This window comes from Panicum virgatum, chromosome 3N (genome assembly GCF_016808335.1).
Source record: "Panicum virgatum strain AP13 chromosome 3N, P.virgatum_v5, whole genome shotgun sequence".
NCBI lineage: Eukaryota > Viridiplantae > Streptophyta > Magnoliopsida > Poales > Poaceae > Panicum > Panicum virgatum.
Genome location: NC_053147.1, coordinates 43030650 through 43054540, shown reverse-complemented (window position 1 = coordinate 43054540; position 23891 = coordinate 43030650). Strand labels below are relative to the sequence as shown.

At 45.8% G+C, this 23891-nt stretch overlaps 1 protein-coding gene across 1 annotated transcript; it reads left to right on the top strand.

The window, feature by feature from the left end:
• Positions 1–659: 659 nt before the first annotated feature.
• On the top strand, positions 660–16737 carry LOC120667812. Its single transcript, XM_039947806.1, has 2 exons — positions 660–1415; positions 16471–16737. The coding sequence occupies exons 1-2, from the start codon at positions 660–662 to the stop codon at positions 16735–16737; spliced, it is 1023 nt and encodes a 340-aa protein (XP_039803740.1).
• The last annotated feature ends 7154 nt before the right edge of the window (positions 16738–23891 follow it).

Here is a 23891-nt window from a genome sequence, read left to right as displayed (position 1 = left end):
TCAGACCAGCTACAGGAAAACCTCAACCGGTCAGACCGCCTACGGACACCGGTCAGACCGGTCTGGCAATTTTGGTCGTCAACACCACTGAAAGAGCTGCATCATTCATCGAGAAGATGGTTTCCAACCAAGGTTGGAGCGATGATCGCCTCCAACCGCGTCAGCGAGGTATGCACTCCGTCAAGGAAACTGACATGCTCGCTATGAAGAATGATCTCCTCCTCAAGAAATTTGAGGATTATTCCCAATATAAGGCTCAGATGCAAACACTTCAAGCCTTGGAAGCTCGCATGACGTGCGAGGTCTGCAGGAATGTTGGACATTCAGGCGACCATTGCCCAAAAACCCAAGAAGAAGCTCTATTTCTCAATGGCAGCAATGGGTTTCGTCCACAAGGAGGTTAGGGGTGGAATCAACCACGCCCATATTACCAATGAGGTAATGGGAATTCGAATTCTTTCAGTCCTAACCAGCCTACCTTGAGAGATCTTGTCTACGGCCAAGCGAAGATCAATGAGTCCCTTCAGAAGAACTTGGCCGCTATGGACAAATCTATGGAGACTATCCATGCCAAGATGGACGGATTCTCCACTATCATCAAGAATCAGTCGAGTTTCAACAGGATGATTGAGACTCAACTGGCTCAAGTGGCTACGACCATGCCCCCTGCTTTGGAGAATGTTAAGGCGATAACCACACGAGGAGGTAAAACTACTCAAGACCCGCCCTATCCTAACCATGTTAACAGGAAGAAAGCAAGCCCGGTGGCAGAAGAACCACCTCGGGAGGAGGAACCCGAGGAAGTTCATGAAGGGAAGACGGCTCCGCATGAATTTTATGATACCCAAGTATTGCCGTTCCCTATGAGGGCAAGAAAGCCAAGTACAGATGAGCAATTCAGCCGCTTTGTTAAGATAATACAGCAAGTGAACATCAATGTGCCCTTGATGGATGCTATGAAGGTTTCGACCTATGCTCACTACATCAAGGACATAATAAACAACAAGCGACCACTGCCAACTACCGAAGTAATCAAGCTCACTAAGGCATGCAGTGCAGCTATACTTCAACAATTGCCCGAGAAGAAAAAGGATCCAGGATTCCCAACTAGCAGATGTTCGATAGGGGCACAGAACTTCAACAAAGCCTTATGTGATTTGGGAGCCAGTGTTAGTGTGATGCCGAAGACGGTTTTCGACCAACTCAACTACACAGAGTTGACACCAACACCCATGCAGTTGCAATTGGCTGACTCCTCAGTACGGCACCCAGAAGGAATCGCTGAGGATGTCCCAGTAAGAGTTCGGGACTGTTTCGTCCCAGTCGATTTTGTGGTGCTTGATATGGATAATCAGAAGGAGACTACTCTCATTGTAGGACGGCCGTTCCTCAATACAGCAAATGCACATATTGATGTTGGGGCCGGAGAAATCCGACTCCATATCAATGGTAAAGAGGAGAAATTTGACTTCCGACCCAAGAAAGAGCAATGCTTGATGATTCGAGTCAAGTTTGGGCCAAATCCTCAGAAAATCAAAGAAGTCGAAGTTACACCCTCTCAAAAAGATAGTCTTATACCTTTTCTGAAAACACTTATGAAAGAAAATCTAGCGAACTCAAAAAGGGTCAAGAAGAGGGGTAATTCAAAGGCTACTGCATTTGAGGATCCTGTTCCTGCGCCGCCTACGCCACCAAAGAAGACCAAGAAGGTGTGGCACAAGAAGAACAAGACGTCATTGACCGCTACTACTTCTCTAGGTAGGGACAAAACGACATCAACCTAATCATGTATGGAGAAAGGTCCTGCTTTTGGACCCAAACCAAGAGCTAGCTTGGGGGAGGTCCCTCCCTTAAGTCAACTGTATCACTTTTATTTGCTTTCAATAAAATTTGATAAAAACTTCTAAAAACAAAATAAAAATTTACTGCTTTATTTCCCTTTTTCCATGATGCACGGTAAGAATGTTTTAACTCCCCTTGATAAGTTGAAAGGATGAGTTTTGCTTTGCTTTATCATGTCTGTTGTGCCTAGTCTTGAAAATAAGAGTTCTCTTAAGTTTATATTCGTTGGTTACGCAAGTATCTTGCCAATAAACCTGAATGTTCCGTGGGATGCATACGCTTGATCTGAGTCTAAGTTGTTGTGAGTTTAGATATGGTAAATAAGGTTCTGCAAGCTTGTTCTAGTAATGCTTGAAGTCTGGAGTTGTTTTCAAAAATAAAATTTAAAAAGGCAAGTTCCCCAGCGATATGCAATGTCCTACCAGAGCCATATGTCATACTCCTGGAAAAACCCTTATACATATGCTGCTTGATGTTCTGTTGAGTTTTGTCAAATTGGGTGACCCTAGTGAGATACTCTTCATGCTTTCTCGATCATAAGCACGTACACGTCCCATCCATTTACTACATTCCTACACTAGGAATTAGTATTACCATCCATTCCACATTAATAAATGCTCCATGTCTCGGTGATCTCTCTTGTAGAACATCTCTGAAATAAAATAAAGTCAGATTATGGTTGTCCCAAAAAGAAAAGATGGCATGCCAAGAAGCATGACCCCCCAAAAAAAAGAGAGAAAAAAGGGGCAACCATGTCTCAAAAAAAAGGGACGATTCGAGAGAGAAAAGACATCACCTTAAGGAGTAAGCCATATTCATCCATCCATCCATCCACTCATACACTCAGACTATGACATGACAGGTAAGATACAAGTCAAAGTGATTTTCTGATCAACAACCAGATTTGTCCTACTTTGCTCGGGACGAGCAAAGGACAGCTTGGGGGATCTTGTTGACGCTCACTAACGACCATTTCCAGGCGTCAACTTGATCAGAAAATCATGAGAGTTTGCATTTCTTACACGTACTTATATTCAATAAATTCCCTAAACAACACTTTACCTTCAAGAATATGCAAGTTGTGTTTTTGAGCTAATATGCAGGTTGCAAGCACACTTTGGCCCAGTAGAAAATCATAGAAAATATCAGAGTACCGATTCAGGCTCAAATGGACCAAGTGTAGCCCAAGAACCGAAGCAAAACAAGTCAAGACAGGCCAACCCCAGCGTGGATCAGACAAGGAGGCCCAAACAAGCCCAACCCCCAACAGTTGGGGGCGGTTGGCGGCCAGGGCAGGCCGGCCGACCTATAGGTCGGCTGACCAGGCCCACGGGCTGTACCGCCTCAACTTTGCCACGTGGCGCCTCCCTGTTGCTCCTTTAGGTCGGTTTGGGGTGCTGCGGGCGGTGGCTCCCTCCTATAAATACAAGGGGGTGTAGAGAATAGGACACACACACACCTCACTTCACTCACCTCTCAAGTTCCTTCTTGCATAGTCTTTAGGCTTAGTGGAGTTTAGGAGAAGTCTAGGAGTCATCGAGTCGCCGGAGTTGCTCGAGAGTCTCATATGGGTTCATCTCTAGCTCTCTCTTGTAATATTCGGTCGTTTGTAATAGAATTAGACTATGGTTACCGATATCTGCTTGAAGTATATTCTGAGTTATCGAGTATATGCTTCTTGTCATGGTTGCATTATTATTCAATGATCTCATTGCATAATTGCCCTGTGCTGGAGATAGTTAGTCTTTTATTCCTAGAACTCGATCAACTGTTCCAGTATTCGTATGATTGCTCTAGTGTGATGTATGTCCATCCGGAGGGTGGGGGCTCCGCGCGGGACACTAGAGTATCCCTTACTAGTGTAGACATGGTGTCTAGATTAGCTAAGAGTTGCTGGATGTCAACTATACCCACGGGTTGTAGAGGTAGCCGGCGGGTGATGACAGCACTGTTCGAGCCTTTTAGTAATCCTCCACGTTCGGTATGGGGGGTAGGAGGTACATAAAGTCGTCGGGGTGTACGGGCTCCTCCCGTTACTTCGATAGCGATCTCCCTGTTGTGTAGTTTAATCTCTGACAAGCTAACTAATGAGAAAGTGTAGATATAGCTAGCCTAGCACAGCTGAGTCGAGCTCTGACTTTTACCTTGCTCCCGGCCTAAAGCAATCTTTATCTTTTATTTATCCAAGAGGGTAGTTTGTGTGTGTGTCACACTACCTCCTACCATGTTATTATCTTACCCCTGTTTATGAATGAGAATATCCAATCTAGATAGAGCTCACAAACTTATCTATATACTCTCCCACTCATCGCCTTCCCTGCGGAAATATAAATGACAGCCCGGTATACTCCCGGGTAAAATGCTACAGCGGTAATCTGTGCGCTTGCAGATTTATTCGTGATTCATGAAATACTGCCACTCCAAACTTGGCGTCTGCGGGCGTCATCACCAGGTGACGTTGGTAGGCACCAACATCATGTAACAAAACTTGTAGATTTCATTACAAGGATTTCTGAACATCTTGTTTTGCATTTTTTTGATTTGTTTATGAATTTCTATACATTTGTAAAGTTTACTAGATTCTTGTTCTTGAGTTCATGTAACATTTTTAGTTTAGACCCTAGAAACATTTTAATCTCTTACACATATGCTGGCGACGAGGGGGAGGTGGGGGAAAAGGATCACGGCTCGATTGCGAACCTCGGGGTGGTCGGGGTTGGGCCGGAGGTGGTCGGAGGGGGCTTCTCCATGGCGGAGCAGAGGTGGAGGGGAAGCTCGTCCAAGTCCGGCGACCTCCGGCAAGCTTGAGCTGGCGCTGCTGGTCCTGGCAGTTTCATTGGAAGTCGAGGAAGATGTGTAGGTGCTCGGCCAGGGCAATGCAGGGGCGGAGGGGCTCGTCGGCGTGGCGCAGAGCTTCGCCGGCGATGGCGGAGGAGGCGAAGCGGTGGAAGGGGTGTGTCCGCGCGCGAGGACTGGCTCTGGGTATTTATAGCGAGTGTGGCGGCAAGTTTGCTGCACCTGGGAGGCAATGCACGGTCGGAAAAGGCCGGAATCGGGCCGGCCGGGGAGATTGCGGCGCTGGGCAGCTGGTGGCCGGCGTGGCGGCTTGAGAGGGCCTCTGGGCAGCATGTCCGCGTGAGGAGAGGCCAAGGGGGAGGACGAGTGGTACTAGCGGGGTCCCTCGGGTCCACTTGGCCGCGGACGCGCCGTGGACGAGGTCCACCGGCGGCGTACGGGCGCGCGGCGGCAGAGCAGAGAGGGGAGAGGGAGCAGGGACTGGTTTGTGAATTCTAAAAGTTTAGGGGCTTTACTGTAATTTAAAATTTTCTCCATCTTAAGAGGGGTCAAATGAAAAACTTTTGAATATCAAAGTTATGTAACTTTTCAAGATCTAAAACTTTTGTTTCAGGAAGATTTTCATTTGAGTTTCACAATTTGAACTATTTCATAATTACAAATTTACATAAAAGGGCTTTAGCTTTTGTTTTATTTTTAAGAGGATTTGGCTGAAACTTGAATTAGGCGCATGTCATTTAGTGTACTAGATTCAGCCCAAGATTATTTTTGTGCATGTATTCAAACATCATTTGAATGGATTTTAAATGTTTTTTCCCTCACATATATAATCAAAAATGGGTGATTTGAATTTAAATTGACTTTTTTCTCCTTGTTTTAATTCCTAATTTCCCTCCTATGTGTTAATTGAATTCAGTGGTGCTGACTTTTATTTTACAAACACCAGAGGTGTCATAGAGGGATGGTCTTAACCCATTAGGAGTCAAAACCCTACCAAATTTCGTGTCAAAATCCAACTCCTAATCCGAACTGGGCAGTCCGGACCGGTCTGATCGCTTCTCTAAACCGGTCTAACTGGTCTGCATGGAGTGCAGAACTTCCTGAAGCCATATCTCTCTCATCCGGAGTACAAATTGGATGTTCCATATATGTATTTCGATCTTCTCAACGAGATCTACGCAATGGTGAAGTCTATTTTGCATTTTGAACAAATTGACCAGACCGGTCTGACCAGTTTAAGGAAGAGGTCTGACCGGTTTCCCCAGTTGTACCAATTTTAGTCATCACCATATGCCCCCCTTTTTTTGGTAAAGCTTGCCAAAAAACAATCTCCTGAACCAAAATTGTCTAAGGGCGATGATTAACAATACATCAGCCATTTATTTATGCTAAGGGCGATAAACAATTATCGGCCATGACTTGCTCTATTCAAGTCGATGTTGAAACAACTTGCTTAGTCCGCCACACTTTCTTTGTAATTGCTGGCTTCATTGGCACGACCTCTTCTTATTGTTCCATTGCTTCCTTTTTGTGCAAATGTTGCAGCCTTCGATTTTGAGTATGAGATAAGCCTGTAGGACACCACTTTGGCTGTAAATACCTTGAATCTTGCTTCTCACTTTTCTCATCCGCCTTGCTGCAATCAACATCTTCTTTGACCAGATTATTGCAAGCACCAATCGGTCTTTGAGCTGAAGCATGATTTGGATATACAGAAGGATATTGAATATAATATGATTGTATATGCATCCTACTATAATCCATAGGCATATAAAAGTATGGATAATAGCAAACACCATGGAGCAACCTGTCCATCAAATGAAGTACAATTACCTTGACCTAATCGCTCTTGATGTTTCGAGGATAGCTTCATATCCTTGATTTTGTTTGATTGCTCCTTCTGTTTCTGGGCAATTCCCTCCTTCTCATATTTGGCCAAGAGCTCCTTGAAGCTCGTCCTTATTCTGTTCTTGGTTTTAGAAGAATCTCCAAACTCACTAGAGGCACTGATCAGGCCAGTCTTAGCACCGGTCAGACCGGTCATACTGGTCAGACCACTCCTGGAACCGGTAGGACCGGTCGATTTGTTGTTGGGTTCTTTCTTCTTGCTTTGCCCCCTGAGCGTTGAAGCCTTTGTTGCAACTCGGGAGGTTTGGTTATGCAGCACCTTTCTCTCAGGATTTTCTTCACCAATGATCACATTTTTCCCTTTAGCCGATTCGGCTTGATGCGGTCAAATCAAAACTTTTGGATTTGTCAACTCAAGTGTATGAATGAGAAAAGGATTTTGATCAATTTGCATTGCAGGAACAACCAATCGTCCTTCATTAATGGCCTATTGTATTTGTCTACAAAGAACAATGCAATCATTTGTAGTATTATGGGACTTACAATATGCGCGCCGCTTCAATTCCTCCATTGATGGAATAGTGTGAGAGAATTTAATCTTATCAAGCTTTGCCAACTCATCAAAATCCTATCACACTTTGTCACATCAAAGGAGTATTTAACCTCATCATGCCGATTTTTAGGAATCGGCTTTAAAGAAGCATAAGTGCTTGGCTTATCATTAGACGACCATACAAATTCAGCAGCATATACCTCATTATCTTCATTGTCTGAGGATTCACCTTGTAGCACATGCATACCAAGATGATCGGATTTAAACTTTGCATCCTTACTTCGGCTTTCTTGAGCCAAAGCCCTTTGCAACACTTGATTAACGGTTAGAAACTCATATCCTTCTAATCTTTCTTTAATATGAGTCCTAAAACCATTAAGAGCTAATTCGGCAAGATCCTTTTCAGAAATAACAAAGCTATAACACCGGGCTTTTGTATGTCTGAATCTTCTAATATATTCAGCAACAGACTCATCATGCTTTTGCTTAACCGATGTTAAATGACATAGCCTCAATTCATTATCACCATTGTCAAAATGCTCGGGCAGTTGAGCAAGATAAATCCTCGGGCAGACTCTTGAAATTCTGAGCAGACTTCAATGATTCGACCATACATCCCTACTGGGAAGTCAAAAGGACGTGAATCTTGTTGGGTTGGAAAGTAGACTTCATTAGCTTTCCAACGGGTACTCATGGGCCTTCAGAGGTTGAGGAAATTAGGAGATAGAGCCATTTCTCTTGGTGGTCCGAACTGGTGGTCTGAACTTGCTGGTCCGATCTGGTTGGTCCGATCTGGCGATCCGAACTGGTTCCGACTGGTCCGAACTGGTTGACGTGAACTGGTTGTCTGATTGCTTGGTGTTCCAATCTTCTTTATGTACATGCCTAAGTAGAATCAAAGTAGAACATTTAGGTAGTGTAACATTCTCAAATATATTGAAGTTAGTTTCAGATAAGAGTGAGTTCACCTCTTTTTGGAGTATTTTTGCACGGTTGCGTGTAATTGGTCCATCATAAACATGTTTATTTGTAACTTGATTAGTCTTTGGGGGCATGTCCTCATCACTACAGTAAAAATGTTCAGCTAAAAATAGTAAAGGATGCAAGCATGAAAAATGTTTAAAATAGATCATCAAGGAATCTAACTAAATTTATTCATAATGATCCACAATGATTCTGAAGCACAAATTTTTATAGAAAACCCTACACATGACATTCTACTGACTGTAAATTTTCCAGAATTTATCTAAGCATATACCGGGAGTAATAAATTTGATATCTTAAGCATGTACATGGGAAAACTAATTTCTACAGAGAGTTATCTAAGGTTTCTGTGTACCACCAGAGCTTAATCGGCTCCAACACATGATTCAGTAAAAATATCAGAAATTATTTCCAACAATAAGTTTAGCATTGCATTTACTAATATGAGCACATGCAAAACTATTTGGATAACTTTCTGTTATGTAAAACATCTCAAACTTGTTCTACAGCAATCTTGTAGATATATTAAGCTTTGGTGCAAAAATCATATGCATATATGTGGTGTGTTGACCAGAGCAAAAATAACAAAACTTGCCATGTGATAGCATGAACAAAATGTAACTCCAGTTCTACTCTTCATCTGGATCTCAAACTTTGCAGACAAGTTCATATGACAAAAATGAAGTACTACAAATTTTACCAAAATTTTCTAGGGACAAGAATTATTTATCACAAATAAGTGCTACTTAACATGGATTAAATCACAGATAAAGATACTCTGATTTATGGATATCCAAGCTTGTGTATGACTGAGAATTTAGCAATCCTAACATATTGAAAAAGTTTCATGAACAGCACTCAAGTAGATCTACCAGAAATAAAATGTGAAGTTCACTAGTAGATCTAGAAAAGAGTAGGGTTTCAGCTAGTTACAGAGATCAATTTGAGTTCAAATTTTTACCAAGTCCTAGAACTAGCATGAGATGCATTCTAGCCAAAATTTAGCTAAAAAATACTGAACCAAACTCCTAGAACAAATATACTCTATTTATCCTTGTATTTAACAAAGAGATAAAAATATCCAAAATTTGCCCATGAGTCTCTGGACAAACATGTTTATTGCAAGGATTACAAAACATTTAGGTTTGCATTTTTACCATTTTTCTATGATTTTCTATGCATTTTCAAAGTTTACAGTTTTAGATGTAGGAGTTCATGTACTTTATGCAATCTAGCCCCTAGAATCGAACTTTTTATTTGTAATGGGGTCCCTAGTCACCGGAGCTCGAGTAGAGCCCCGTTTCCTGGCGATGTTCCGGCGAGGTTTGACCTCGGGGATGGGGGCTAGGCGGGGGAAAAGATAGGGGGGGTCCATGCGCACCTTTTGGTGCCCGGAGTCGAGGTTGGGAGGTCAGGAAGGGGCTCGTCGGCGGTCGGGTTCGGTTGTCACCGGCGAGGGTGCTCCAGCGGTCCTAGGCGTCGGGCTTCGGGCTCCAGAACACCACCGTGCAATGAGGAAGATGATGGAGTGGTCAAATTAGGCAATGCAGGGCGGAGGAGGCCGCTCCATGGCAAGCTCGAGCTCGCCGGAGCAATGGCGTGCGGTGGAGAGGGGAACGACAGCGAACACGTGCGAGCTCGACTTGGGGTCCTATTTATAGGATGGGAGGCTTAAGGGCGAAGATTTTGAGTTGCTGGGGGAGGGCCATTCGGCCTGGGATGACCCGCGGCGAGGTGGTGATGCTGGGAGTCGCCACTGGCGACGTGTCGGCCTTTGGAGCGTTCAGGACGCGTGGCGAGGGAGGGAAATGCCAGGGCGACCTATTTGGGCAAAAACCAGGGGCGCGCGGGGTCCACTTGGATTCGAAATCGCGGATCGCCGGCGTACGGCGCCAGAAAAGGGAGGAGGGGAAGAAATAGAGCATCGAGGACCAATTTGTGATTTCTAAAATTTGCAAGGACTGATCTCTAAACTAAAATTTTCTCCCTCTTCCTAGCCTCAAATGAAAAACTTTTGAATAAAACTTTTCTTCAGTTTTTCAAGATATACAACTTTTCTTTCCTGCACTTCTTCATTTGATCTATGGTTTGCAGTATATTTTAAATATTCAATTTTGCATTAAAGGGCCTCAAATTTGGTGTTTTTTAAAGGGAATTTGACTGAAATTTGTTTGAGCACATGTTACTAAAGGTACTAGGTTCAGCCACATTTATTTTTATGACTTGCTTGAAGTTTCTTTCAAGTTTGATAAATTTTGATTTTAACCCCTTTACATGAATTACTTATATTGGGAATTAAGTTTAAATTCAAATGGGTTGCCTCCATTAATTATTTGCTCTCACTATTATTGTGTAATTAAATTGAGTTGGCTTAATTAGGCATTTTAAATACCTTGGGTGTCACACCAAGTCTAGACAAGAACCTGTTTAGGGCTGCCATGCAGCCTGTGAGCTTCTGGATGTCCTTGTTTGTTGCTAGAGCATCCATGGCCATGATGGCATCGATCTTCTCTGGGTTGGCCTCGATTCCTCGATGACTGACGATGAATCCAAGTAGTTTTCCCGAGGGTACGCCAGAGACACACTTGGATGGGTTAAGTTTCCAGCAGAACTTGCGTAGGTTGTTGAAGGTTTCTTCCATGTCAGCGATGAACGAATCCTGGGTCTTGGGTTTGACGACAACATCGTCGATGTAAGCTTCAACGTTGCGATGTAGCTAATCAGTGAAACACAGCTGTATCACCCGCTGTTAGGTAGCTCCTCCAAGACCTTTTCCTGTAGAAGCACCGAGTCGTATTACAACCCAACGGGTGCAGTTGGAAAAATTCAGGAAAAAAATAGGAAACGACTCGGCCATGAAGAAAAACTAGTCAGGCAAGAGCCAGAAGACTTACGGCGGTAGTCGGCCGCTTCAAGAAGTGGGCTTTCGGGCTGTCCTTGTCCCGGATTGGCCCCTCCATGATGCGGGCGATCTAGTTCGTCGCCTCCTCCCAGGAGACCTCTGCGGTTCTGCCCCCAGCTTGAGTCCGCGTGACCCCAAGACTCGTAGCCAGGGTGGACCCTCTCATGTATTGGCTGCGTCAACCGATTGCAGAAGGAAAGGGCCACAATGGCCCCCAACAGCTTCCGGGCAGACAGGTTGGCAATCTCGACGAGGAGACAATCCACCTGGACCATCTCCTCCTCGCTGGGCAACTCCTCCCAGCATACCTTGTACTCCGGCTTGCGCCGGGAGGATGGTGGTGGTGTTCGCCACGACGAACCACTCCTTCTTCCACCCCTTATTGTGTCTCAGAGGTTGAAGTTGGGGTCGATCCGCCCCTAGTGCAGAGAGAAGGCGGTCCCGCCCACCATGTTCTGGTTAGCGTTGGTCGGGTGCCCCTTGAGGTGGTACAGCGCCCGCCACAGATTGAAATGGGGAGCAATCCCCAGGTACCCCTCGCACAAGTGAATAAAAATTGAGATATGGATAATTGAATTGGGCTTGAGGTGGGTTACCTCCAGCCCGTAGAAATGAAGGAGTCCGCGAAAGAATGTGCCCGCGGGCAATGCGAACCCCTTCTCATAGAAGGAGCGGAACTCCACCAATTCCATCCCGTCCTCCATCGGGAACTCCTCCCTGAGGCATCACCGCCAACCGAAGATCTCCTTCTCCAGGAGGATTCCTGGTCCACCATGTCCTGGATGTCCGCCTCCTGGAGGGTGCTCGGCACCCACGACGCCAACGGCAGTGGGTTCCTTCCGGAGTTCCCCTAGGCGAATGACGACAAGGCGACGGGAATATCGTCCATGGCGGCTATGGCGGCGAGCTTGCGCGAGACTGGGAGAGGAATCGACAGAGAAGGTGAGAAGCAGGGTCGAGAAGACAGAGGAAATTAGGCTCCGAGAAGATGGCGGTAGGCTCTGGAGGACTCGCAAATGAGGTAGCCAGAACAGAGCCGGCTCGACCGCCTAAATACCTCCAGCGCCCCAATGGGTAGATCCGAAATCAACAGCTCTTCCCAATGGGCGGAAGGAGCGCTCCAAACGGTAATTTTTATTTTACCGTTGGCTCTGACAGCCCCGCTCCCCTCTGCCGCAGCAGGAAATAATAGAAGATAACGCTTCGAATTCACCAAAAAGGGAATATACTCTAAATATCACCTAAAAATATACCAAGCACTCGGCGTATCTCCATGACTCTGCCAGTGACCCTGCTCGGGGGCTGGGCGCCGCTACTACCCGGCGTGTCTCTGTGACCCTACCAGTACCTCCGGGGCTGAACGCCGCCACGACTCGCCGCATCTCCACGACTCTGCCAGTGACCCTGTTCAGGGACTGAGCGCCGCTACTACTCGGTGTGTCTCCGTGACCCTGCCAGTACCTCCGAGGCTGGATGCCATCACCACTCGACGCGTCTACGTGACTCCGCCAGCAACCCTGCTCGGGGGCTGGGCGCCGCTACTACCTGGCGTGACCCTGCCAGTACCTCCGGGGCTGGACGCCACAACCACTCGGTGCATCTCCACGACTCCGCCAGGAACCCTATTCGGGGGCTGGGCGCCGCTACTACCCGGCGTGTCTATGTGACCCTGCCAATACCTCTGGGGCTGGATGCTGTCCCCACTCGGTGCATCTCCTCGACTCCGCAATGACCCTGGTCGGGGGCTGGGTTCCAGGGCGGGTCTGGGTACTTCCATGGGCCCAAGAGTTGGCTTTTCTTAAAGATTGTCACGTCAAAATAGGTTATAAGCAGGACCTCGTGACCTTGCCAGCTGCTTCTTACAGGTAGCCAACTACCCCATGAGTTAACCAGGTGTCCAGGCATCCAAATGATGTGAAGGAAGGGTTATTTCTTTGACCCTCGAAATGCTTCTCTGAAACCTTCCGAGGCTCGGGGGCTACACCCAACGGGTGCGCCTAGGGGTGCATCCCATTCAAGACTTGCTGCGGTTCAAGATGTTCTCAAGAGCACCAAAAAACCTCGTCCAGGACGTCAAGGTTCGACTCGACCCTCCGGCGCTCGGGGGCTTGACGGAGGTAGATCCTTGTACCTCCCAGCCGAGTAGGATCCCCGCATTCGGGTGGCTACTCTGCTCGGTGACTCGGCATCATCTACCCGGCTTGCAGGAACCCATCTGCATAATGGAAGGGTCCTCTGCGGATCAGGATGAAGGCTCCAACGGGACACCCGGATTCTTAGGGATCCTACCTGGCCTTCTTCCTTGTAACAACCCAAGTAAATCCCGATATACTTGTACTCCACGGCTCCTAGTCTATATATGTGTGGAGGAACCATCCAAACTAACTGGGCCCTGGTGCTCAGATCATTGTTGCTAGGCAACACTGACCCAAAAATAGCACTCACCGGTAGTTCCTCGAGTAAAGTCATGATTAAAGCCACGCTTTTCAGGATCAAACAGACACAATACCCACATGAAGGTGAGCCCAGAGATTACAACATAGATCATTTCATACATCTTAGAGTTGCAGTGGAAATTTAATTATTACAAAACAGTTCTGAAAATAAGACAAGTACTACAAAGGTCTTATCTACAATAGTTCATCAAAGTATCATTATTTGCAGTGGAAGGATGAAAATAGCTAATGTCGTAATGATGTCACGATGAAGCCCGTACGAGACATCAATCAGTAGAGTTAGTATTGGCCGGGGAAACAACCCACTCCACAGACCAACCCGAAGGTAAAGCAGTTAAACCAGCAAACACATCTTCTACAGCAATACCTGAAAACAAAGCCACAAGCAAGGCTGAGTTTACTAATACTCAGCAAGGCGGTCATCATCGGATATACCTTAGTCCGTTAACTAGATATGCAAGGCTTTTTGGCTGGAGGGGTTTGTTTTGCCGAAAAAGCGACTAAGAGTAGGTCCTTAATTTCAAATTTTAGCTTTTCCATATTCTAGTCCAATTAACCATTCTAGATGAGCATCTATCTCTAAATAAGCATGGTAATAAAAACATTAATCATACAGCAGTATTATCATCATCATATTCCACTTGTTACTCTATGTAGCAGAAGTGTTAAGCAGTCTCATTATCCGTGAGCGGTAGAATGATTCGAATCGAGTTTATTAACCTTACAAGGCAAACATAACACACACACATGGGGAGCGAAGTCACCCACGCAATATTTCCCTTTTCTTCCAGTTTCACGGGACAGGCCCACCGCCCTCGACTACAAGTACGATGACTCTACACCCGCTGACGGTGGGGTGGTATGTCCCACGCCCCGGTCCAATCAGGTACTTAAGCTTACCGATTACCATATTTCTCGGCATGTGGTTAGTACATTCAAACGCATAACAACCACTACCACACACTGCGGCCTTAGTACATTATTCCTACATGGACGGGGTCCCATGATCCCTCCGTAAACCTTATGATTGCAGTATGTGGTAAAATAGTCAGATCCTAAAATCTCGCGAGTAGTAGAAAACCACTCGACATCTACCGTACCTAGTTAGTGGGGCAACTAGTCGAAAAAAAGAACTGGGTAACAATACATAGGTACCTAGGGACATGCAACTATGGTTTCGATCAACTCCTAAGAACGTAAGTGCGCATATAAAATTATTACAACAGATAGATATAATACATAAATGTAAATATGCGCGAAAATAATGGGATTATGCACCGGGGCTTGCTTTTCTGAGCAAAGTTTGCCTTGGGCTCTTCCGAACATTGGTCCGGGTCTCGATTCAATTCAATTAAATTCAACTCAGTTAGATTCAGCCGAGACTCCGTGGGCTCATTCTTGTTCGTAGATACCAACTCAGAAATAAATGCAAAAGTGCTCTTTGTTACAAAAATGATACCAATCACATTTCTTTTCTTCAAGATAAAGTTGCAGTTCAACAAATGTGTTCTTTAAGTGATGACTTGTTTAATTTAATTTAATTTACTGGGCAGTCATTTATAGGGTAGTTCTTATCTTCACTTTACTTCATAAAATGAACTGGGTGGCGGTTTTTATTTTCTCCTCATTATGCACAAGGATATTTGACAATTTCATTCCATAAACAAAGAACAGGTTATGGTGCTATAAATTTTACAAAAAGTAGTAGTTCAAAGCATGAACCTGTAGTAAAAATTTCAGCTACAAACAGCAAAACATTTAGGCATGAAAAATCATTTAAACAGATCAATTGCATAACAAGATAAATTCATATAGAATGATCTAAAGCACTTCTGAGGTTCGTATTTTTACAGGACACTACTTGCATGCTATACTATCTACTGTAATTTTTCCATATTTTAATCATGCAGATATCAGGAGAAATAATTATGAAAATATAAACATATGTCGAGAAATATTAATTTCTATAGGAAGATATAAAATATTTCTGCATCTCCAAATTTTATAGAGGAGTCTACACAGGATAGTTAACACACTGTAAATTTTTCAGGATTTTTCTGCTCATAAAACAGGAGTAATAATTTTGACAATCTTAACTTACATAAAACAAGACTAAAATGTACAGAGAGTTATATAGTGTTTCTAGATCTCAAATTTTTACCAGAGCCTACACTAAGCATTTGGAAGCTACAGTAAAAATTTCAGAATTTATAACCATTTATATATTCAGTATTGCCTTTACTCATTTAAAAATATGCATAACAATTAAAGGTAGTTTCTTTTAAGTAAACATGGTCAAACTTTTTGTGCTGCATCCATATACATCTAGTATGATTGTGCGTAAGTTTCATAGATAAAAACACAATATAGCTACCCGGAGAAAATACACAAACAAATCAAGGTGATAGCAAGAGTAATTAATATCTTAGGTTCTACTCAATATTTGACCCTCAAACTTGGCATGCAGGTTCATCTACTCAAATCAAAGTAATGATATAAATTTTTGATTTTTCTGAGCAATAGAACTATTTATCATGAGATAGCACTATTACACATGGATTAAATCAAAACCATATCTAGAGAGATGTGATGGCTTTCAAACTTTTACTACACTGTTAGTTTAAGATCTTAAGTGTACAGAAAAAGTTTCATCCAAAAATATTCATTAGAGCATCAAGAACAAAAAGTAGCATTTATTCTTAGCATATAACAAGATCTAAGTAAAACTTATAGCCACAATCATTTTCTGGGCATGAAAATTTTAGACAGAGCTTATATTTCATGCATATAGCTACTGTCCAAAAATCAACATTAGTTCATGTGTAGAACTCCTAGAACCATTATATGCTATTTATTCTAATCTTTATCCTAGATTAAAAATTAAGCAAAAACTGAAGATGTGCATGTAATGAAAGTTGTAGAGTTTGTCACAAGAATTCCAAAACAGTTGGGTTTGCATTTTTTGATTTTTCTACGAATTGTTATGTATTTTCAAATTTCACAGCATGAGTTCATGTATATTTTGTAAACTAGCGCCAGAATCTAGTGTTCTAAATACAGCTGGGTCCTAGGCCGGAGTTCCAAAACAGGGGAGGGGGCGGCGCTGCCATTTCCCGGTGAGGGAGCTCGCCGGTGGCGAGGGCAAGGTTGGGGGAAAAGGAGAGGAGGTCGAGGCGAACCTGTGGGTGGCATTGGGGTGCGAGAATATGACCGGAGGCGGCCTGTCCGCGGTGGCCGAGCTCGCCGGCGGCGGGTATTGGCAGACGGCGCCGCTCCGGCGGCCCTGGGTGGTGGTGGCCGAGCCAGTGAGCACCAGTGGAAGGCGGGGAACCGATTCAGAGGGTCGATTTGGGTAGAGAACGACCGGAATGGTGGCTCCACATACGGCCAGGGGAGGGGCGGCACTAATGGCGCTGGCGGTGGTTCAGGGCAGCTCCGGCGGGGCTGGGAAGGAGGCGGCCGGCTTGGGAGCTTCAGCAATAGCTAGGAAGGGTGGTGGGGCATTCGGTTTTGGCAATGCAGGGGCGGACGTGGAGGCTCCACGGCGAGGCTCTACTCGCCAGCAATGGAGGTCACGACAATCCTGGTTTTGGTGTGCAGGCAGGACTCACGCGCGCAGGAGCCAGCATCGCCTTTTATAGGCAAGTGGGGAGGTGGGAGAGAGCTTGCTGGGGGTGGCAAAGCAGGGGAAGGCACGGCCGATGGGGGCAAAGCTAGCTCGGGAGCCGATGGGGGCGCCTGGCAAAGGAGGGGGCTGTCAGAGAAGGTCGGGTGAATGCAAACCAAGGGCGTGGGGTGGTTTTGGCTAGGGCGAGGACAAGTGGCTAGCCAGCTGTCGCCGACGGCGTACGGTGCGGCACCTTAGGCACGGTGCACAGGAGGAACGAGGAAGGGGATGAAGGCAGGGGCATTTTTGTGAATAGAAAGAGTTCTGGGCTCCACTATAAATTGAAATTTCCTCTTGTTCTTGACCTCAAATGAAAAACTTCTGAATACCAAACTTTTTCAATTTTTTGGGATCTACAATTTTCATTTCAGCCACTTTTTCATTTGAGCAACAGTTTGAGAGTAATTTTAAAACTCTGAGATGACTTAATGATAAAGGAACTTCTCATTTCATGTTAATGTTGTTGTCACTTTTATCCCTAGTGTCCAATTAGACAATTGTTAGTCTTTTTATGCTGAACATGTATATAAAATTTCATGTACAAGTTTGACTTGGTTTGAAAGTTATAAGGGTTTATACTTGCATATGCATATACACATACATATTTTCGAAATAATGAAGTGTGATGCTTTTGTTTTAATTCCATTTTTTTAATCTTTTGTGCATAATTCCATGTGGTTGATATATATTTAGTATTTTAAACACCTGGGATTTCACAATATGGGAGACGTGGGTAGTCCCATAGATAGATCATCCAACCCATACGCTTTCTCCCCCACGTTCATTGTAACTCCATCAGAAACCCTAATTCCACACCGAACACAGGACGTAGGGTGTTACGCTCATCGAGGGTCAAAGAATCAATCCCTTGCTTTTCATAGTTCGGGTGCCTGAACACCTGGCGGACTCTCGGGGTACCCAGCTACCCCTTCGATAGCCAGTCGGGTAACAAAGTTTTGTTTATAGCTGATTCTGCTATGTCGACTTCTGAAGAAAGTTAATTCCCTGGCCCCTGGAGGTTCCCAGAACTTGCCTCGGTACCTAGTTCCCGAACAAGGCCACTGGCAGGGTCACAGAGACATACCGGGTTGTAACGGCACCCAATCCCTGAGTAGGGTTGCTAGCGGCGTCACGGAGACACGCCGAGTAGTAGTGGCGCCCAGCCCCCGAGTGGGGTCGCGTGTCTGGTGGCCGATCCTGGATCTCCGTACACTCTGCGATGAAGTCGGCCATGGCTTTTGACATGATGGTGAGCGGCATGAACTCGATGGTGAAGGCCCCGAGCTCCATGGACCACTTGACGACTCGGCCGTTGGCATCGCAATTTTGTAGGATGTCACCGAGTGGGTAGGAGGAGGCCACCTTGATACGGTGAGCCTGGAAATAGTGCCGGAGCTTCCTTCATTTGATGAGAATCGCATAGAGCAGCTTCTGCACTTGTGGGTAACGTACTTTGGAGTTGCCGAGTACTTCATTGACGAAGTAAATTGGCCTCTGCACCTTGTAGACGTGACCTTGTTCATCTCGTCCGACGACCAGGGCAGTGCTCACCACATGGGTAGTGGCAGCAATGTAGAGGAGGAGGACCTCCACGTCCTCAGGTGCAGTCAGGACTGGTGGATTCGTCAGGAAATCTTTGAGCTCCTGAAATGCCCTTGTGGCATCTTCGTTCAACTCAAACTTGTCGGACTTCCTAAGAAGTTTGAAATAGGGTAGGCCTTTGTCACCGACCGGGCTGATGAACCTACTCAAGGCCTCCATTCACCCGGTTAGCTTCATGTACCTGATGGCGTTGACCTTTGTGGGGTTGGCCTCAATGTCCCGACTACTTACTATGAAGACGAGTAGTTTTTTTCTGAGGGTACACCAAATACGCACTAAGTCAGGTTAAGCTTCCATTTGTATTTCTTGAGATTTTCAAATGTTTCGCTGAGGTCAGCAATGAACTGGTCATTGGTTTTTGTCTTGACGACTACATCATCCATATAGGCCTCGGCGTTGTGCCCGATCTGCCCCTGGAGGCATCTCTGGATGGCCTTCTGGTAGGTAGCACCCGCATTCTTCAGGCCGAACGTCATGGTGTTGTAGTAGTAGGCCTCGAAAGGGGTGATGAAGGAGGTCTTCTCATGATCCGACTTCTTCAGGGCTATCTAATGGTACCCTAAAATAGTTGAGAAAAGACAACAGGACACACCTCACCGTCGAGTCAATGACATGGTCGATGTGGGGTAGTAGAAAGGGGCCCTTAGGGTAGTGTTTGTTGAGATCAGTATAGTCGACGCACATTCTCCATTCTCCATTTTACTCTTTTACAAGGACTAGGTTTGCTAGCCATTCTGGGTGCGTGACTTCTCGGATGAAACTGGTGGCTAGGAGCCAGTTAATTCTACCCTAATTGCCTCCTTTCAATCTTGGGCGAAGCATTGGAGATGTTGCTTGACGGGTCGCACCTTCTTGTCTAGATCTAGGGAGTGCTTAGCCTCCTCCCATGGAACGCCTAGCATGTCAGAGGGCTTCCATGCAAAGATGTCCCTATTGGCGCAGAGGAAAGAGGTGAGCGTGTCTTCCTATGCCGAGTCAAGGATAGCCCCAATAAAGGCAATCTTGTGCGGTTCGTCATCCTTGAAGACGATGGTCTTCATCTGGACGCCCGGCGTCAGCTGCAACTCGGATGCTGAGTCCTTTGTGGGATCAGATGTTGATCCCCTAGTAGGTTCTTTGCTTCCTGAGCAACAAGAACGGCATTCTTGGACATCTCTAAGGTGTTGGAGAGTTTGATGTTCTCCGTCTCGCATGAATATGAAGTCTGCAGGTTGCCGAAAATGGAGAGAACTCCCTTGGGAGCCGACATCTTGATGAGGAGGTACATGTGGTTGGGTACCGCCATGAACTTGGCGAGGGCTAGCCTTCCCAAGATCTCATGGTGGGAGGTCTCGAACTCAGCGACCTCGAAGTTGATGTGCTCGGTACAGTACTTGTCCCATGTACCGAAGGTGACAGGCAGGGTCACCCGGCCGAACGAAATCGACCCAGCACCAGAGATGATGCCGTAGAAGGCCTGGTCCAAGGGGACCAAAGAAGTCATATCATATCCCATGCTTTACAGGGTGCTGGAGAAGATGATGTTGTTGGTGTCTCTTATGCTCAATCTGAATAGGTATTCTGCAAGCGCACAGAATTCACCGGTGTAGCACTTCACCACAGAGTATTCCAGGGTATCGTGAAATCCTCAGGGAAGCACTATGGTAAAGTGTATCGTAAATTGTAGTGGCAACCTTTACTGAGTTTATCAACCGACTAATTCAGCAGGGGTAAGCCAGATAATGGGTAGGATAAATGGCCAGTCTATGACTGCTTGACACACAGGAAATTCTATACCTTACAGAGGTAGCAGCTGGGAGCACAACGAGCGAGAAAGGACTCCTGAAACACTACTAAACTACTAAGCTAGCCTCACTAGAACTAATCTAAGCTTCTATCTTGATGTCACAACCAGGAGCTTACTTCGGCGGCCTAAGAGAAGGGCTCAGACAGGGGTGAGAACGGGCCCAACGTTCCTTCGGCAACTACTGCTATGAAACCACCCAAACGTGGTGGACTACGAGGGACGGACAAGGCTATCACCACTTGCCGCCTACCACTATGGTATCGTGGGTTGGAACACACTTTATAGCTAGCATTGAGTCAGACACCACGTCTGCTCTCGGTACTAGGATTTCTCTTGAGACCTTCAAGAGAAATCCCCCTCAACCTAGTGAACTAACTTGAGTTATACTAGTACGGGCGAGAAAACTCGTAAGACTAACTCCGACAAAGCAAGAAAGAAAACTTAAACTGGACTAGAGGTAAAACTTACTCCCGCAGACAAGCACTAGTACTTGGAAAGATAAATACTTGCAGAAAGTAAAGCTAACTCGAGTAAATAAAGAAGATTACTTATATTAAAATAGTCAAAGGAAAAGATACAAGAGCTTATACCGAGCTCCGATGACGACTCCGGATCCCTGAGACAAGCTCGACTCGACTCTAACTCCCAACTACTAACCTACTCTAGACTTGAGAAGAGAGAATTGCTCCTTTGAGTGTGTGTTCACAAGTGAGGGGGAGAGTGCTATTTATAGGCTTCCAAGGTCGGAAGAAGGCCGGTAATTCAGGTAGCACCCGGTGCACGCAACTGTAGAGGCGGTGCTTAACTTCCACGCGAAGCTGGGAGCCGAGTCTCTGCAAGGTGGGGATGTGCGGCGCTCCCTAGGCTGGCCGGCCTAGGGGTGTGCCATCTAGCCACCGACCTCCCATGGACGACTCCTGATTGCTCCTGGACGTTGGTTCCCTGGGTAGTTTCCTCGGATGCCTCTTTCTTGGGCCGAGCAGCCTAATGTAGGCCTGGCGGCCTGCCTCCAGGGCCCATCGGTCCTCCGCTTCACGGACGTTGCACAACCACACTCCACATTGCCTCTGGAATGGGTGGTTTCCCCATTTGATGATCTTGGCACTGGCATGTGGGCCTTTGGGTTGAACCTTGTGCCTTTCGAGTCCACCGACAGGATATGATATCTTCGCCTTGTTCTGGAACCTTATGAACGTGTCACATTGCTCCAGTAAAATTTTTGGACCCATGTATGTGGAGGTGTCAGGCCGGTCGGCACAGAATGTGCCGGGCGGTCGTGATTTTCTCTGATTTCGACCATGTTTGGACAGTGAATTCCTGCAAGCACAACTCATCCAAAACTTATGAAACTTATTAGAATTAAATAAAATATGCATGGAACATGGTGCAAAACTCGATTTATTTCCGAGAAGTTGACAGTCAAAACGTGAGATAATGGCCATCAACAGATTTCGAGGTTGTTTCCTCCATCGACGAGTACATTGTGTGCGGAAGTAATCCGTCTAGTTCAGTTTAAGTTATCTCGCCCGGACTAGTGAGCTCAAATTAATTCGCTTGGTTGATGGGGATAAGGCCTCAAAAAAAATCCTAGAATTGAGAGCAGACGTGGTGTCTGTCATTCCACCTCACGGTATAGTAGTGGTAGTCGGCAAATGGTAACAGCCTTGTTCGTCCTTCATAGTCCACCACATTTGGGTGCTTTTATAGCAGTAGTTGCCGACTGATGTCGGACTCCTTCTCATCCCTGTCTGAGTCCTTCTCTAAGGGCGCCGAAATAAACTCCAAGTTCTCGACATCAAGAAAGAAGCCTAACCTGTTCCAGCGAGGCTAGCTCAGTAGTTTAGAAGTGTTTTAGGTTTCTTATCTCGCTCGTTGTCCTCCAGGCTGTTACCTCTCTAAGGCGTAGTCACTCCTGTATGTCAACGGTCATTGCCTGGCGATTTATCCTAACTATTTATTTGGCTTACCCCTGCTAAATTAGTCAGTCGATAGAATTAGTAAAATTTGTCATTATGATTCACGATACACTATAACCATAGTGCTTTCCTAAGGATATTAACGATACCCCGGAATACTCCGAGGTGAAGTGCTACATCGGTGATTCTGTGCACTTGCGAAATACCAATTCATATTGAGCATAAGAGAGACCAACAAAGGGCATGGGCCCGACCTTGCCCGATCCCCGCAGGGAATGCTCTGCTTCGCCCGACCTGGGAGAGTGGGGCCCCCATTGTCTCGCGCTTACCGCCGACCGCTACGGATCTAGGAGACTGGGAGAGACGTGCCACTGACACACAAACAGGAGAAGGCACGCCCCCACAAAGCTACAGGCATGATGTGCCATATCGGAGGGGCGTGCGCCGCCCATAGGGGCGACGTGTGCACGCCTTGCACCACGATACTCGAGCGAGCGAGTAGTTGTGCCTTTAGCGCAAGGCTGGAGTCACCTTTAGAGTTGACCTGTTAAGATGAACCCCGTCGGGCTACCCAAGTTGGACAAACTTGTAAAGGTATCCAAGAACCTGCTCGAGCGAGCGAGTAGGATGTGTCCTATGCAAAGGACAAGCATGTGGCCTGTGTAGTTATCCGGTTCGGATGAACCTTAATAGGTTATCCCATAGGAAAAACTGTGTAGGCTATCCAAGTGGGTTATCTAGGTCAGTATAATCTTATAAGATTACCCTGGTTGGAAAAAACCCTTCGAAAGTAGTTGATTTTGATAGTGTCAGTTTGATTGCTGCCTTTAATGTAGTCGAAAGGTACTGGAAATCATTGCTTTATTAAAGAGATCGGCTGACACCCTTATCATACAACTGAATCAAGGATAGAACTTGCGCAAGTGCTCGATATTCTTTGAGTTGGGTACCTCATTACCATCAGCGTCGGTAATTCTGTAATATCCTGGTCTTATCACTTTAGACACAATGAAAGGTCCCTCCCATCTGGAATTTAACTTGTGCAGTCCTGTTTCATCTTGAATTCGTCATAGAACTAGATCTCCCACGTTAAAAGATCTTTGCTGGACATTGCGATCATGGTAGTGCCTGACTCCTTGGAGATATCTAGCCGACTGGGTCAAAGCATTGATCCTTGTTTCTTCGACTGTATCTAACTCAAGTTGTCGAGCTTCAACTGCTTCTCCTTCTTAATAAGCCTCTACTCTTGGGGATTTCCACATGATGTCCGCGGGTAATATAGCTTCTGATCCATAAGTGAGGAAAAAAGGAGATTGTCTAGTTGCTTTTCTAGGCTGCGTTCTGTAGCAGCACCGTCCAAATTAAACCGGCTTAAATGCACTAACCATCATCTTAATACTTAATCAAGTTACTGTGCACTTAAAACGGTGTAACCTGATAGGCTGTCGGGTAAAATCCCGATTAAACTACTGTACTCCAGGATCACAATTGCACTTAGACCCGTACGAAGACAAGCACAGGTGGCACAATTACGTACTC